We start from the raw sequence: 18,043 nt of genomic DNA, 5'->3' as shown, positions 1-18,043 counted from the left end.
TTTACCACCGCGTTCGCCCATCCAGAATTGGCGCGAAACAGATATGCTGCGTAAAAGTCTGATTCGGGCGCTCCAATTAGTGAGGAGGTAGGTGCCTGGCATCCGACAGTTCTTTGCTTGAGATCAGTGGGGGGGGGGGGGGGGGGGGGGGAGAGCAGGGGATCCACTGCCCCTCTGCCTGAGAGCAATTAGGGGAAAAGCAGGTTCTGCTGCCACTCTGCCTGAGACCAGTGAGGGGGGTGCTCTACCATTCTGCCTGAGATCAGTGAAGGGGAAGGGAGGGTCTGCTGCCACTCTGTCTGAGATTGGTGGGGGGGGGGTGGGGAAAGAGGGGCCTGTGGTCAGTCTGTGTGGCGGGGGGGGGATAAGGGGGTCAGTAATGTTGGGGGCGGGGGGTGGGGAAATGTCTGTGGGGGCAAAGGGGAGGATTGCCCCTACCCAGGAGCGATGTGGCACCGGAGCAGCATTCTATCATTTTTTTTCTGCACAGTGCAGTTGGAGGCCCTGATCAGAGCTGCAGGATTTCAGGCGCAGAAAGCCGCACCCATGGACTTCTGCAGCGCAATTCAAAATCGCTGATATTTCTGCAGGCAGAGTGCGTATGGCGGTGCCTGAGAACGGGTCTAAAAGTCAGAACTGAAACACTCAGTTTCAAGTACGCCCAGCACTTAGAATCAAAATAGTAAAACAGAGCCCTTTAACTTTCGTTTATTTTCTTCCTTTATCAATGTTTTCAGGGACACTGATTCATCAGGCTGTCCTTGCCACTTTCTGTCAGATATGTCTTTCTGTCTTCTTATCCCAACTCCAGTTCCAAGTATGATCGACACAGGGAATTAAGCAGGCCCATTTTCTCCCACCCATAGCTTTGCTTTGCTGACAATGTTTGGATCCTGCTTTTGCCAGCTCTCTCTCTCTCTCTCTCGGGATCAATTCTGCAGACCCTTCCAACGACCTGCTTTCCTCTCTCTGGGACTTACTTTTGCCTCTGACTAGTTTGGGTGGGCTAAATCATTGCCATCGGACCATTTCATTCAGCTGCAAGCTGCACTGTTTCAATACCTAAAGACCCTCAGCAAAGCTTCTTTCCCTGAAGGTGCCGATAATTCAGACAAAAGCAGTCAGCTTGAACCACCCAAAAACAGTGGGGAGGGGAGCAGCACGGGGCGAGACAGGTAATAAATCAAACATCAAGCATTCATAAAATAATTTTATTGTTGGATCTAAACAGTGAAAACTGTAAGTTTATTTATTAGTGTCACACGTAGGCTGACATTAACACTGCAATGAAGTTACTGTGAAAATCCCCTAGTCGCCACACTCCGGCGCCTGTTTGGGTACACTGAGGGAGAATTTAGTTTGGCCAATGCACCTAACCAGCACGTCTTTCTGACTGCGAGTGGAAACCAGAGCACCCGGAGGAAACCCACGCAGACATGGGAAAAGTTTAGTTTGAATTAAGTTTGGAAATGAATTGCCAACACATCAAAGAGTGAAAGGTCAGGTGTGTCACATGACTGGTATTGGCTGGAGTGTGATGGCTGTCAAACAGCAGTCGGAAACAGCTGAGAACATCCAGACCGATGGTGTTAGGAGAAACCGTGAGCAAAGTATCAGCTGGGGACCCCGAGAAACCCTCTCTGGACTTGTGCTGCATTGAACTGCACCTGTCTCTTGCCCCCAAGAGAGGAAACCTTCATCTCCTGAGATGAATCCAGATTCCCAATGTGCAAGGGCACAATTTACAAGCAACCTTTCCACCTTTAAATCATGGAATAAAATCCCTGCAGTGCAGAGGGAGACCATTTGGCCTATCGAGGCTGTAAAGACTCTTACCCAAGCTTACCACGCAACCCCACGTATTTACCCCGCCAATCAACCTAACCTGCACATCTTCGGACTGTGGGAGGAAACCGGAGCACCCAGAGGAAACCCACACAAACACGGGGAGAACGTGCAAACTCCACACAATGACCCGAGGCTGGAATCGAACCCAGGTTCCTGGTGCTGTGAGGCAGCAGTGCTAACCACTGTGCCAAAGTAAAATCAAACTATGAAACTGGATAGTCAGGAGCTTTTTCCCAGGGTGGAAGAGTCAATTACTAGGGGGCATAGGTTTAAGGTGCGAGGGGCAAGTTTTAAAAGAGATGTACAAGGCAGATTTTTTACACAGAGTGGTGGGTACCTGGAACTCGTTGGGGGAGGTAGTGGAAGCGGATACGGTAGTGACTTTTAAGGGGATCTTGACAAGTACATGAATGAGATGGGAATAGAGGGATATGGTCCCCGAAAGTGTAGGGGGTTTTAGTTAAGTCAGGCAGCATGGTCGGTGCAGGCTTGGAGGGCCGAAGGGCCTGTTCCTGTGCTGTAATTTTCTTTGTTCTTTTCTTATAATATTAAAATGGCTTTTTCTCAGTCCTGACTTCTCTTACGAACCTTGAACACACTGTTTGTTGGTGATATGAGCGGATGACCACATAATGTGTTTATAGATATTCCTGCAACAGATTAGCACCTTCAGTAAAATTGCAGATCAAAAAAATGCATGACTGCATAACATTTCTGTTAATATCTACCACAGTAATTTTGAGGCTTGTAATTTTGTCCTTGGTATGATTAATCACAGTCAAGGAATGTCACACAGGCGTATGTTTTAAAACAATATTGTTTAAGAAATTTATTTAAAATTTGGATAACTTTCCCTGTTCCAATGATGTAACAAATTCTGCCAAAAGGGCCATATAGTGTGTGGGAACAACAGGATGGGACAAACCAAGGCTGACTAAAACTAGCAGCAAGTTCTCAGGGTACAAGACACCCAAATGCATTTCCAGTGCAGCAGCTTCCTCTGTCCATGCACTGACCATCACATTTAACACCACAGGTTCTTAACACAGTGCATCACAGAACAGCAAAATCAGAGATCCATATAATACAATCTGCAACAAGACAGGCGACAGCACAGGGCAAGTGTTGGGAAGGAGTTCTTGGCAAACTGCACTATTTACTGAAATAGCTGATGTATGCTATTCACAAATCAAGTCAAATCACAGGGTCGAACTCATGATAGCAATAAGACAACAGCGAAGGGGCAATTTTAAATGCTGCTTGCCCGGTGGAAACCGAACCAGTGAGCAGATAAAATTGGCCAGTGCGACTTATGTGCACAGATCCCATGGCCTATCCTGTGGCCTGAACACCCACCAGAAAGCCACAGAACCATCTTCTTTGAATGGACAGATCAGTGATGCAACGGGGTCTGGTAGCGACTTCAACCCAAAGTCTGGGTGAAGGAAGCTGTGGCAAGGTCAAGTGAGAAGAAGAGTCAGGACAGAAGAGGCGCACAAAAGTTCCTGTTTCTTTCAGGGACCCTCTGGGTACAAGAAGGAAACCTCCTGCCAGACAACCACTTCGTGCTCCTATCTGGTGCAGGCATGAGACTTTTGGGACTCTCCTGGGATTCTGGCTAAGATCATCTGGGTGGTTAACCATTCGCTGCACGTACACGCACACACATTCGCGCACCACTTGCACAGAAGTTTAAAATCAAACTCATTAAATTTTCCTTTTGAATCCTCAAATAAATTAAACAGGCCCTTCGGACAACAGAAGAAAGGTCACTCACAGGTGTGAGAAGATGCACCAGATTATGGATTACTTCCCATTTCCTTCACCATTCGGTAAAACACACAAAGCTAACAGCTTCCAAAGCAAGCAAAGCCGATCACCGATCCCAAACATTCACCATGCAATTCTTCTCAGATGTAGAGACAAGGAATCATCAGCAGAGGGGGATTACGGTTCTCCTATTGAGTAAATAAATCCAGGTTCAAAGCTTTCCTTTTACAAAGTGGCATCTATAAAGTGCTTCCTTCAAAACTGTTTCATCAATTTGCTTAAAATAAGATGAAGACATGTTTGCGCTTCTTGTTTTGTTTTCAAGAAATTATGAGAATTTAGCCAGAATCCTAAGAAATAAAATTTAAGAGCTGGAGGGAGTAATATTATCTGGGTTCTGACTGTTGGAGTGAAGGAAGAAAGGAGGATGGTCTGGTCAAAAATCTGAATAACTCAGGACTCTGAAACATGATGCCAGTGATGCTGCATTTTTGAGCCACCCTAATTAGGCAGTTTTCTGAAACTTGATAAAATAAAACACAAAGGACTCTGAGATCGTCACATCTGACAGGCAGACTTGCTGTGAATTTTCACGGATCTGAAATACATGATTATCAGGGAATAAAATTCTCTTTAGGAATAACCTTCCACCTTCAACCAACAATCGCAGGTTAACTATGAAGCAACTTCTTTTTTTGCAGATATACCAGGGATCCCTGCACTAACTGTTTCACGACAGTCTCACTCACCCAACCGTTATTATAAGATATGTAACCAAACATCGCTCCCATCAATTTCTAGAAGAGCTTCAAGTATCACATGTACAAAGTCATATTAAATAGCGAGTCAGTGAGCATGAAGGGTTGACTTCTCATTGCCATGTGCTAGCAATGACGGCAGGTGACAGACATTTACACCAGTTTCTTAGCCTCGAAGAAGCTCTTCAGATGCTTCATTTGCCAGATTCCGGTTAGGATCAGGATAATTGTCTGTGCGATCGACCACCACAGGACGCGTTGGTTTGTGCTTTCGCTCGTCTGACGAAATCGCTCTTCCCTAAACTGTATGAAGCAATGAAAACAAGACCGAAGAAATTAAAATCAGCCACAAACTTTCACTGCACAAGTGCAAACAATTAGACAAGCAAAAGCAGGCACCCAGGAGGCTCAAGGTCATTGAGTGCTTGTCTCACATTCAACTGCTAGTCTGTGCTGAATTGGCTGATCTTAATGGGGGCAGCAGGTAACATAATAGTAGCAGTGGAGAGAAAATACTCTGGCTGGGCCGAATAGCACAGTTCCTTGTATTTTCACAGTAAATGTAAATCTACTTGTGACCACTAAATAAACTTTAAATTCGACGTAAGTGTTTCTATATGTTGGGGACTACAACAAGTCTCTGCATCGCTGGGCCAGGAAGGAAGACAATCTGTCAAGATTCCCATTCTTGAATGCAATCCAATTAGACCACTGCAGAGGGTCTGTCAGTTTGAAAGAAGATTATGATGGATGCTTGCTGACAGATACGTTTGGGCTCACACTTGCAGGATGGCCAGCTGGGCGAGATACTGGAGGCTGCCATTGCTTACGGAACCCAGGTCTCCACAGCAGTCAGTGCTTACCCTGGGAAGCACAATGGCTAGCCATTCATATGAACGGCACGGTTGTAGTGATTGGCACTGCTGCCTCACAGCGCCAGGGACCCGGGTTTGATTCCCGGCTTGGGTCACTGTCTGTGCGGAGTCTGTATTTTCTCCCTGTGTCTGCGTGGGTTTCCTCCGGGTGCTCCGGTTTCCTCCCACAGTCTGAAAGGTGTGCTGGTTAGGTGCATTGGCCATGCTAAATTCACCCTCAGTGTACCCGAACAGGTGCCAGTAGCTTCATTGCGGTGTTAATGTAAGCCTACTTATGACACGAATAAATAAACTTTCAACTATGAGTTTAAAAATCCTGAACATATTAGCAACCTGAAAAATAACTGGTAGCCGCAATAATTCAGACCGAGATGTTCACAACAATCCCGACAAAGTGGAATGCATATTGTTGCACTGAATGTGGAAACGCTGCATGCAAAGAACTTTTAAGTTTGGTGGAATTATCAGACAAAAACAGGAACTGTAATGGTGTTTAGATCCGGTTACAATACTACACATCAAATGTGTTGTGAAAGAACTCATCAAGGCACCCCGCAGCAGTTAGAAGTTGTGTTGAAAATGCTCAATTAATCTCAGCATGAGCGTCACATTTAATAAAGGCTGAAAAGCTGCCTCAATACACGTTTCCATCTGCAGTCCGCTTCTGAACTAAATTCAATGATTCTCAGTTGTTGTGTGCCAAAGGCTGCTAAGCTGGCTCGAGATCCCTGTCTCTCAGTCCTGCCGCAGCACATTACCAGATGCAACCGGCGTGTTATCACCCAGCATTGTTGGACTTTCGGTTTCACACTAGTCTATTCCTGAAAATTATCCCTGTGTATTCCCAAAGGAGATGTTGCAGCTCCAGATTCTGGGGCACCACTTTCTGCTCACTCACCCTCTGGTAGTTCTGCTCTTTTTGAATCTGTTCAACTTGGTCCAGCAGCTGCCTCACTCGCAGCTGCAGTTCTGTCAGCTTATCCTTTGCAGCGATTTCTGGGTAGTTGTTGGCATGTTCTCCCACTTGAATGTCAAGGTGCACTCGCTAAACCAGAGAGAGAGAGAGAGAGAGGGAGGTGGTTTGGAGAGAAAGGAAATAGTTCACTGGAGATTTATAGTTAATGTTACACATGAATAATGTTACACCTGAAGACACTCGCTCAATAATGAGGTACCAATACATGCGTATTAGCACATTCACTGATGTCTCAAGTGTCAATTGCCAAATATGAGGCCAGCCAATGCAGTGTTTGCAAGGTATTCAACCATGGAAGTATCACATTAGAGCCCATTCCTGTCTTCACGAATGCACTGTTTCCTTTTACTCATTCACAGAAGTGGGTGCTGTCAGGAAGGCCTACACTCACTGCTCAGCTTCACCTGATGCCGAGCTGAGTGGCTTGCTTGGTTATTTCATGGGTGTGAAAGAGTCAACCACATTGCCATGGCTATGAAGTCAAAGCTAAACCAGACCAGGTAATGAGAGCAGATTTCATTCCCTGTGGTCAATCAGATGGGTTTCACGGCCACCATCACTGACACCAGCTTTTTATTCCAAATGTATTTAATTAACTGGAATTAACTTCTCCAGCTGCTGCGGTGGGATTTGGCCTCTGGATTACTTGTCCAGTGACATCTTGTGAGGGGGAGCAGAAAATTCTTCTCCCTAACCTGTGGCAATTGTGACATTTCAAAAAAGCCTTGCAGTGGTAGATTTACTCATTTTCACAATCACCAGACATTTTAAAGTGATTTACAGCCACTAAAATACTTTTTGTGTCGGCACTGTTGAAATGAAGGAAGCATGGTAGCCAATATACACTCACCCAATTGCCACAAGGTGATAAGGACCAGTTCATGTTCTTTGTGATATTAATTGAGGGAGAAATATTGGCCAAGATGCCAGGGATTTCCCTATTGGAGGTTCCTCTACGAAGGGATCCTCCCCCACTATCTGGGACCTGGAATGGAGGATAGCGCATGCAGGAGTGCCGTACAATCGTAGGTTGCACCGGTTCACGGGCTCCCAAGAAACCTGCCCTTTTTGCGATCTTGCGGAGTCCATGGACCATGTCTATGTTGAATGTTATAGACTGCACTCCCTTTTAAGTTACCTCAAAAACCTCTTATTGATGTTTTGTTTGCACTTCAGTCCCACGCTCCTGATCTACAGGCACCTGGTGCGGAGGGGGGTAAGTGAAGGCGGAGGACCTCCTCATGAACCTGCTCCTAGGCCTGGCTAAATTGCCATAAACAGGTCCAGACAGCGGGCAACCGAGGGGGTTGTCTGGCCCAACTGCCTGTCCCTCTACTGTGGCTACATTCGCGGCCAGGTGTTCCTGGAGAGAGAGCATGTGGTGTCCAAGGGCACTGTCGAGGCCTCCATGCTGGTTGGGCACTGCAGGAGCTGGGGTGTATTATCAACCCCTTTAATCACATTTTAGTTTGATGTTTTAAGTTTCCTTTCTGCTTTGTGTTTTTCTGTTTCGGGCAGTTTCCTTCTTTTTGGGGGCTTTTCCTTTTAATTTGTCCCTCCGTTAATTTGATTTAGTTTATTTGTTTGGTCAAAAGGATTGACTCCAGGGATAACTCCCCTGCTTTGTTTCAAAATATTGCTCTGCATGGATCTGTTACATCCTTCCAAGCAGGCAGATGTCTCATCTGAAAGACAGCACTTCCAACAGTGCACTTGCCCTCAGCATTGTACGTAGGTGTCAGTCCTGACTTTTGTGCTCAAACTCTTGGTGAGACTCGAAACCTGCGCTTTGTTTGAGTCTGTTCCCCAGTGAGCGCCATCTGACACTAACAGCCCTGGTTGAAATCACTGGTTTAGTGCTCAGACAGACAAACCAGAGATTGGTTCATTCCTGTCTCTATGCCTCAGTGCCACACCACCCGGTGCAGAGCAGTGAGACATGGGTTGCCAAAGTATTGAAGGATCTGGAGCCTCCCTTGGAAAAATGAGAGCATCGACGAACAGACATCAAGTTTTATAAAGGAAGAAAACTGCAAGAATCAAAACAGAACTTCAAAATATGCATGTATGCTGAAAATACTTTGTAAAAAGCTTGGAGCTTGCTGTTTATAAGTGTTGAGAGAGCATGTAAATCCTGATATCAGTTCTGTTCCCACACTCAATGAGCTGAACAGTGTTCATAACAGTGCCCAAATTTGGATGGCCTTTGTAGCAGTGTTTTTCAAACCATTTTTCCCGGCGACCTACTTTTACCAAATGTCCTTCCCTCGTGACCCAAGCCGTGTTCACTTACTATTCGTCTCTGGCCCACTCTTTCGCGTAACAAACTGATCCATGTCTACAATCGGCTTACTAGAAAGGGGAAGAAAATTGCTGCCAAGTGCACAGATGTATAGGATACTTGGTACCAAGTGTACATAGAGGGTGCGCTGACCTGTTTATTCTTGCCTCATGTGGTCATACACTGTACTGCTGTGAGAATTTGCCCAGAGAGAAAATGGGCTAAAAAAGGTGAGGACATTTTTGGGGATCATTTTTTGACATTGAGCCTCCCCGTGAATCGCGACTCCCACTTTGAAAAACACTGCTTTAGTGAGGTTTATGTAAAACATTCTATCAGTACACATACTGCACTGTATGCGGCACGGTAGCACAGTGGTTAGCACTGCTGCTTCACAGCTCCAGGGACCTGGGTTCGATTCCCGGCTTGGGTCACTGTCTGTGTGGAGTTTGCACATTCTCCTCGTGTCTGCATGGGTTTCCTCCGGGTGCTCCGGTTTCCTCCCACAGTCCAAAGATGTGCGGGTTAGGTTGATTGGCCATGCTAAAATTGCCCCTTAGTGTCCTGGGATGCGTAGATTAGAGGGATTAGTGGGTAAAATATGTAGGGATATGGGGGTAGGGCCTGGGTGGGATTGTGGTCGGTGCAGACTCGATGGGCCGAATGGCCTCTTTCTGTACTGTAGGGTTTCTATACTGAACATATTACTATGTACATATATATAGGTGCTCCTACAGACTTTATGTAAAGGACATGGTGGTGAACGTTTCAAGTGGGTCGAGGGAAAAAAACAAAATGCAAAGCAGCAGAAAAACATGAACTTAAGAATCATTGCAGCCTCAAGGAGGAACACAGCATGAGAACAGGACTGCAAATGTTAAATTGGTTCTGTAGCTAAACATATGCCACACATTCCGTTCAGTATAACGCAACATCTTCAGTTTCACATTGAGATAAATGCAGCACAGCACAAACACCACCAGCAGCTGAATTATTTTTAGATGGAGCGCCCTGCAGGTAAATTGCACCAATATATCCAATGCCCAACCCTTACCAGCTTTCCAGCTGCAAACAGAACCATCTTTGTGGAGTTGGAGTGCAGGCAGATCTGATGCTCACCCGGAGTGTGTGACGTGAAGGTAAATCGTCCCTCCGAGCCGTACTGTCTGGAGAGGATAATCTGGGGGAAAAAAAGGACAGCCAGTCTACAGTGGAGAAGTAAAAACACACTTAAAGTCCCAATTCTGTCTGACGCAAAACATAATTGAGTAAGCAGCCGTCGATGAGAAGAGATATGAACTCAGGTGCTCTTGTGTTTTTAAACCTGAGAATAAATTTCCACACCTTGAGCACATTCAAGTCTCATTCTGCTTCTCTAAAGAGACTGACGCTTTCTTGGGTGTGGTTGTAAACATAGGAGGCTAATTTCTGTGACACCCTACCTCATCTGCTCACAGGCACTTTCCACCACAGGTCCTTGGAAAGAGGTCAGATCCTTGACTGGCTTTCCTTACTCGAAAGCAAGTGCATTGAGGCCACTCGCAATCCTCCCACTGCCGTCTCATCAGAGATCAGTCAGCTCAGAGCACAAGTCCCTGATCTGCAATTTATTTTTATTCTTTCATTGAATACAGGCATCGCTGACATGATCAACATTTGCAGCCTATCCCTAATTGCCCTTGAGGAGATGATGGCGAGTCAGCTTTAACTGCTGCACCCACAGTGCCATTAGTAGCTTGACCCAACAGGAAAGAAATGGTGAAAAACTTCCAAATCAGGATCATGTGTGGCTTGGAGGGGAACTTAGAGGTCGTGATGGTCCCATGGGTGGCACAGTGGCACTATGCTTAGCACTGCTGCCTCATTGCGCCAGGGACTCGGGTTCAATTGCAGGCTTGGGTGACTGACATATTCTCCCCGTGTCTGTGTGGGTTTCTTCCGGGTGCTCCGGTTTTCTCCCACATTCCAAAGATGTGGAGGTTAGGTGGATTTGCCATGGTAAGTTGCCCCTTAGTGTCAGGAGGATTAGCAGGGTATAGAGGGATATGGGCCAATTGCGGGCAATTGGGACAAGCTTAGTGGTTAAAAAAAAAGGGGCAGCATGGACAAGTTGGGCCTGTTTCCATGCTGTAGACCTCTATTACTCTGGATAAATACGGGCTAAGGCCTGGGTGGAATTGTTCTCTGTGCAGGCTTGATGGGCCGAATGGCCTCCCTCTGCGCGGTAGGGATTCTATGCGTCTGCTACCCAGTCCTTAGGTGGTAGAGATTGTGGGTTTGGAAGCATCTGTCGAAGGAGATTGCTGTGGTACATCTTGTACATGGTACAATCTGCTGCATCGTGGAGGAGGGCGTAAATGTTTAAAGTGGTGGATGATGTGCCCATCAATCAGGGTGCTTTGTCCTGGATGGTGTTGAGCTACTTGAGTGTTGTTGGGGCTGTAATCATCAAGGCAGGTGGAGAGTATTCCATCACACTCCTGACTTGTGCCTTGTAGCTGATGGACAGGCTTTGGGGGAGTCAGGAGCTGAGTTACTCGCTGCAGATTTCTCAGCCTCTGACTGGCTCTTGTTGCCACAGTATTTATATGGCTGGTCCAGTTACGTTTCTGGTCAATGATAAACCCCAGGATGCTGATAGTGGGGAATTCAGTGACGGTAATGTAAGTGACTGTTAAGAGGCAATGGTCAGATTCTTTTCAGTTGGAGATAGTCATTGCTTGGCATTTGTGTGGCATGAAAGTTACTTGTCACTTTTCAGCCCAAGTCTGAACGTTGCCCAGTTCTTGCTGCCTATGTACACAGACTGTTTCAGTACCCGTGGAGTCACAAATGGTGCTGAACATTGAGCAATCAACAGCGAGCATTCCCATTTCTGGCCTGATGATGGAGGGAAGACCATTGAGCAACTGAAGATGGTTGGAGTTTGGAAACTATTCTGCAGCCACAAACTGGGCAGAGTTGGTGGGCCTCCAACAACAACCACCTTCTTGCTGTCCAGGGCAGTCACTCTCACTTCTTAAAGTCCGCTTTTTTGTCTATGCTTGAACCAAGGTTGGAGTGAGGTCAGGAATTGAGTAGTCCTGTCATGCTCATCAGCATCATTTTAGCCCTTTGTGGTGCTGTTCCAATTATTTTGAATTAATCTGATCCTTTTTGCGAACAATTTCTAACTAGGATATCTCTTCAGCAACGCCTAGCAATGTAGCTCCATATTGAAAGTTAATTCAGTAATGTAGGAATGATCACACAAGAAGCTTTGCAATGGGAGTCATAAACTCAACAACCATGTAAAGCATTTTCAAGTCCTCATTCTTTAGTTTAAGATCTGAAACCAATTATAGATTGGCAAGATCACACAATCAACTGTGCCCAGTACAATATTTAAGACAGGATGCAGTGGACTGTTTTGTCAGGTGACTGATATCGAATTACCCTAACAGCTTAACTACAGGAATGATGTGAAGATGTCGGCGTTGGACTGGGGTGGGCACAGTAATAAGTCTCACAACACCAGGTTAAAGTCCAACAGGTTTATTTGGAATCACGAGCTTTCGGAGCGCTGCTCCTTTTTCAGGTGAGTGGAGGTTAGCTCACAAACATGGCATATATGGGCAAAGACACAATTGCAAAATAATTACAGATTAGAATGTGAAGAATGATTGGAATGCGAGTCTTTAAAGGTAATCGAACCTTTACAGGTACAGACAGTTCTCGTGGAGAGAGGGATAATCACAGGTTAAAGAGGTGTGAATTGTCTCAAACCAGGACAGTTAGTAGGATTTTGCAAACCCAGGCAGTATGGTGGGGGTTACAGATAGTGTGACATGAACCCAAGATCCCGGTTGAGGCCATCCTAATGCGTGTGGAACTTGGCTATCAGTTTCTGCTCGGCGATTCTGCATTGCGTGTGTCTTGAGGCTGCCTTGGAGAATGATTACCCTAAGATCGGAGGCTGAATACCCTCAACTGCCGAAGTGTTCCCCGACAGGAAGGGAACTCTCCTGCTGGCGACTGTTGCTCGGTGACCGTTCATCCGTTGAAGGGCATTCAGCCTCTGATCTTCGGGTAAGCGTTCTCCAAGGCGGCCTTCAAGACACATGACAACGCAGAATCACCGAGCAGAAACTGATAGCCAAGTTCTGCACACATGAGGACGGCCTCAACCGGGATCTTGGGTTCATGTCACACTATCTATAATCCCCACGACTTGCCTGGGCTTGCAAAATTTCACGAACTGTCCTGGCTTGAGACCTCTTCAACCTGTGATTATCCCTCTCTCCACGAGAACTGTCTGTACCTGTACAGACTCGCATTCCAACCATTCTTCACATTCTAATCTGTAGTTATCATGCAATTGTGACTTTGCCTATATATGCTGTGTTTGTGAACTAACCTCCACTCACCTGATGAAGGAGCAGCGCTCCGAAAGCTCGTGATTCCAAATAAACCTGTTGGACTTTAACCTGGTGTTGTGAAACTTCAATTGTAAGGAAGTCGACACTTACATCTCTAACACAGGAGTCTGTGCTCCTGCACTGGAGTCCATCGGAGAGGAGAAAGACAATTTCCTATTGAAGTTCCACGACCAGTAAATGACATCTTAACACTTCAACTTCCTGTCACACGACAATATGTCATTTTATGTCGTGAACAACTGGACATAGCCGAGGTAAATACCATGCAACCGTTGACCAAAGTGGATGGCATGGTGGCACAGTGGTTGGCACTGCTGCCTCACAGTGCCAGGGACCCGGGTTCGATTCCCGGCTTGGGTCACTGTCTGTGTGAAGTCTGCATGTTCTCCCCATGGGTGCTCCGGTTTCCTCCCACAGTCCAAAAGACGTGCTGGTTAGGTGCACTGGCTATGCTAAATTCTCCCTCAGTGTTACCCGAACAGGCGCTGGAGTGTGGCAACTTGGGGATTTTCACAGTAACTTCATTGCAGTGTTAATGTAAGCCTACTTGTGACTAATAAATAAACTTTAAAACTTTAAACAAAGTACATTCTGCACATCATTTGAACAGATTTCCTCCAACAAGGACAGTTCTACGGTTTAACCAAATTATTTTCCAACCTCTGATATACACACTCTAACTGCAGCTTGCACCCTACCTTAGAGTCCGGATCCCGCACTTCCACATGCATTCCCAATCCTGGAGTTGAGGGCAGAAAAGATTCCGACTGCTTATCCCACAGCTGAGTCCGGTAATTACCTGGATTAAACATTTGAAAAGGAATAACAAAGAACATTCAGCACAGAAACAGGAATTTTAGCAAAACAGTTCATACCAGTGTTGATGTTACGTATACTGCTTCATTTCACCCCTCAGCATTACCTCCTATTCCTTTCTCTCCCACTTTAAGTTTATTTATTATTGTCACAAGTAGGCTCACACCAACACTGCAATTAAGTTGTTGTGAAAATCCCCTCTGGATCCCATCTATGCTATTTGCCTCTGTCATTCTTTTTGGTAAGAAGTTTAACAACACCAGGTTAAAGTCCAACAGGTTTAACAACACCAGGTTAAAGTCCACCAGGTTAAAGTCCAACAGGACTTTAACCTGGTGTTGTTAAACTTCTTACTGTGTTTACCCCAGTCCAACGCCGGCATCTCCACATCATTCTTTTTGGTAGCACATTTGGTTCTAACCACTTTCTAGGTGATAAAGTTTCTCCTGCATTCCTAATTGGATTTATTAGTAACTAAGTTTTAGTTATGGTGCCTAGTTGTCTGCCCCACAAATTACTTTCACTGGTTCCAGGAGACTGTTAAAGAGATACTTGCCCATGAAGGGCTGGGCACATGGGATGAATAGGAGCAGCGATTACAATTTAGGATTACAATTATGTTTTTACACAATGTTTAATAATCCATAACTGCAAAACATTCAGCCACTGGCATGTGATACAGGGTGGACTCGTTACTTGTCTGCATTAAATATATAAATAGATTATTAATCAGCCATGAATTGGCTTCTGTTATACATCTCTGCAAATTGCTGATGTGGATAATAAGTTGGGTATTACTGTCATAAAGCTGGTATTCATATTGGCTGGTATTTATATTGAAAAGAACCATTATGGTGTGATTGTAGACCAGAGCCCTTTCCTGCTAATATTTTCCTGTATTTAAATGATCACCCACTGCTTAAGTCAGTTGTCATATTCTCACAGGTCAGAAATGTACAGATTCAACACACAATTCATCGCACTCCATCCATCACCTTAAACATTAACCCTCTGCAGCAATAGTACAACTTGGTTACCATTTCGATCATCTTCGAGGTGCACTGCAGCAACTCACCTTCAACAGCCTCTCAAACCCACAACCTCCACCACTTTGAAGGATGAAGGCAGCAGGCACATGAGAACACCGCCACCTCCAAGCTTCCCTCCGAGTGACACACCATTCTGAATTGGAAATATATCGCTATTCTCTCATCTTCACTGGGTTACAGTCCTGCAACTCCTGATGTCAGACCCCTGTGGAGGTACCTCAACCAAAACAAATAAAAACCTCACCACCAGCACCCTCTCAAGTGCAATTGAGGATGGAGCAGTACAAGTTGCTCTTGCCATAGGGACGCAGACATGTGAATGAAAAAACTGCAGCACCTGAGTATGTAAATCCAGCAAACACTTCAGTGCAGTATTAAAGATTTCTGTGTGGTCTTACAAAGACTAGGCCCATTGCAGTGGCTGTAAAAGATATGAAGAGGAACATGTGGCAAATATTCATCCCTCAGCCAACATCACCAGTATTCACTGGCCATGCAACTCACTGAACAACTAACTCGATACAACTCAAGAACAGCTTCTTCCCTGCTGCCATCAGACTTTTGAATGGACCTACCATTTTTAAGCTGATCTTTCTCTGCACCCGAGCTTTGACTGTAACACTAAATTCTGCACCCTCTCCTTCCCTTATGTACTCCATGAATGGTATGTTGTCTGTATCGTGCACAAAAAAACTTTTCACATGTGACAATAATAAATCAAATCAATGCATCATGTGTAAGCAAAGATCAGTTTTCTTACAAATAGAAGACTGTGTTCTTTCTATTTATTTATGGAATTTAGATAACTGGCAACCACTCTGAATTGGTTATTGTTTGAGTGCATTGATGACTGAATGGTGCGAGCTATTTGCTCAGTAAATGAACAGTGAAGTATGTTCACTCTGTATTGTGTTTGCAAATACAAGGCATTTTCAAATAAAAACAGGTGTCTGAAACCCTTGTAACGCTCGTGGCTGTAACACATGGATATCAATGTTCAAACAGATTGGCACAAAATTATGCACTTGTGCCAATGAGCTTGAAGAAGTTTCCTTGGGCTAAATTTGCTTACAATAACCCGTGGCAGAAAAGTATGTCATGTGCAAGACGTGGACTTCATATATTCCATTAGAATTGACCAGAAATTGCAAAAGAAAATCGAGTGACTGGGCTAAACATTGAAACGACATGAATTTGTATCAAAGGTGTCAATGAAATGCCTGTGGAGGAGGAGGATAGGATATCCTGTGGTCCTCTTCTTTTTTTCTAATTTACTGGAATATTACTTGTTGCAACAATTAATGCCGTATGAACCTTTTAATAAACAAAATGATCAGATGGAAAAGGCCAATTATGGATGAGATGTGAAGCTCACGTGCTTAATGACAAAATTAAAAATTCACACTGTTCAAACTGCACAAAAATATCTGCTGTTTGCTGAAGTTACCGTTTTTAACAGACAGCCAAAGGCAGTGGCTGCACATTCCTCACATTCACTGCATCAGACAGTAAAGTCTGAACTTGGTGATTGTCACACAATGCCTCTATTGCAATTCCAATGTATATCAATTTAGGTGGGATTTATAAATCTGGATGTCAGGTTTTGAACTGTGAAAAGCTTTCTCCTGTCCACTTCACTCAGCTCACAGATCGAGTGCTTTTTGAAAATGTGTTAAAACTGCAACCCTCACCTCAATGGATTTCTGTTTCAGTATCTCTCACACCATGGCAATCTGATCACATGGGTATCTCTCCGATCTGAGGCATTTATCTGGGATTCGCTCTTTTACTTTAGGTTAAAGGGACATTTCAAAACATAACTAAGTGATAAATGTTAACATTTATGTCATAGGGCAGATACTGAGACTTTTTCTATTGGCTGGGGAAGTTGGCAGGATAAGGGGATGAGCATTTTGCACTGTGATAAGGAGAAATTTCTTCAGTCTGAGGATTGTAAATCTTTGGAATCCTTTCGGCTTCCGGATTTCTCATTGTTGAACACATTTAAGGCTGGGATAGATTTTTGGTCTCTCAGGGAATCAAAGGGTTTGGGGAACAAGTAGGAAAGTGGAGTTGAAGCCCAAGATCAGCCACGATCGTACTGAATGGCCGAGCAGGCTCAATGAACCACACAGTTTTCTCCTGCTCCCAGCTCGTGTACGAGAGTTTTCAATTCTCCCAAATGCCAAGCAGACACTCTCCTCCCAATGCTAGCCCACAGGGGATGTGCTGAGTTAGGTATCAAATGGTATGGGTTGTTTCGACCTTGAAGTACACTGCCTTGGTACCAGACAGGTGTCAGATCATGAGACCATTTTTTTTAAATACTTTTCCAATTCAATCAAATCAAATCCAATTCAGAGTCTCAACAAGTTGAGACATTTCCGATCCAGGCTGACAAGACAGGGTGAGCGACTAAACCACCCTGTCCTGGGCCTGATCTACATGAGTCAAGCTGATTGGAGAAGGGGGAGGTTCCTCCTCCAAGACTTGGGCTCATTTGCATCTTAGCCAAAAGGCCGAGATGCCGCTTTAAAAAATTGCTTCATATGAAACATATGAAGCCTCAGCGTAACCTAATGACCTCAACCAAGTGCAGCATCCTCTCCATGCTACACTTGATCTTAGCCAAAAGGCCGAGAAGCGATCATGAGACCATTTACTCAACATCAGCCACAGAAGAGCGTGCTGACCAAGTCCAAGCAATGTAGGGCATTCAATCCAGAATGACATGCTGACATGTGCCGGTGCTGGACATTGACAATCAGTGCCAGTCACTCCAATGAATTAGGAAGCCACAGTGCCAGCAGGATGCTCAGTGCCAGCCAGTTGGGAGTAACACAGCCCACTGACATCTGGTGGGGGGCACTGTGGCCTGGTCCAGCCAGCAGGTGCAGTAATATCCGCTGCCAACAAGTGGGGGGCGCTGTCGCTCCCACAGGGTTTCCAGCCTGTCCTGAAGGGGTTCTTGCCCCGGCTGATGACGTTGCGCACCCGGCGCCTCTCGAGCCGCGCGAGCTCACCGATCACCATGGTCTCGTCAGGGATCTCTTCGATGAAGCATTTCTTCTCCGTCTCCCCGATGTGGAAGTAGATTCCGCGCGACAGGCCGAGCTGGACGCCCAGCCACGCCACCCAGAAGGCAGCACCACACCAGCGCATCCCGACCGCCGCTCCAAGTGGCCGCCAGTGCGCCTGCGTCCCGGAACCAGGACACAAGCGCGCGTTTGCTTTGCGTCATCCAGCCACGGC

At 45.5% G+C, this 18,043-nt stretch overlaps 1 protein-coding gene and 1 non-coding gene across 2 annotated transcripts; both read right to left on the bottom strand.

Annotated features, from left to right (window-relative positions):
- Positions 1-2,647: 2,647 nt before the first annotated feature.
- Positions 2,648-18,043, bottom strand: LOC144510143 (transmembrane emp24 domain-containing protein 4-like). The gene is made up of 5 exons (XM_078239520.1): positions 17,815-18,043; positions 13,625-13,725; positions 9,563-9,688; positions 6,150-6,296; positions 2,648-4,679 (listed from the first exon to the last, which is right to left on the bottom strand). The coding sequence occupies exons 1-5, from the start codon at positions 17,951-17,953 to the stop codon at positions 4,530-4,532; spliced, it is 663 nt and encodes a 220-aa protein (XP_078095646.1). The 5' UTR covers positions 17,954-18,043; the 3' UTR covers positions 2,648-4,529.
- On the bottom strand, positions 17,244-17,439 carry LOC144510302 (U2 spliceosomal RNA). The gene has a single exon (XR_013500609.1). It is a non-coding gene; the product is annotated as a U2 spliceosomal RNA (small nuclear RNA).

The sequence above is a fragment of the Mustelus asterias genome, chromosome 22, assembly GCF_964213995.1.
Source record: "Mustelus asterias chromosome 22, sMusAst1.hap1.1, whole genome shotgun sequence".
NCBI classification, from domain to species: domain Eukaryota; kingdom Metazoa; phylum Chordata; class Chondrichthyes; order Carcharhiniformes; family Triakidae; genus Mustelus; species Mustelus asterias.
Note: the sequence above shows the minus strand (reverse complement) of the source record. Positions and strands in the feature narration are given on the sequence as shown.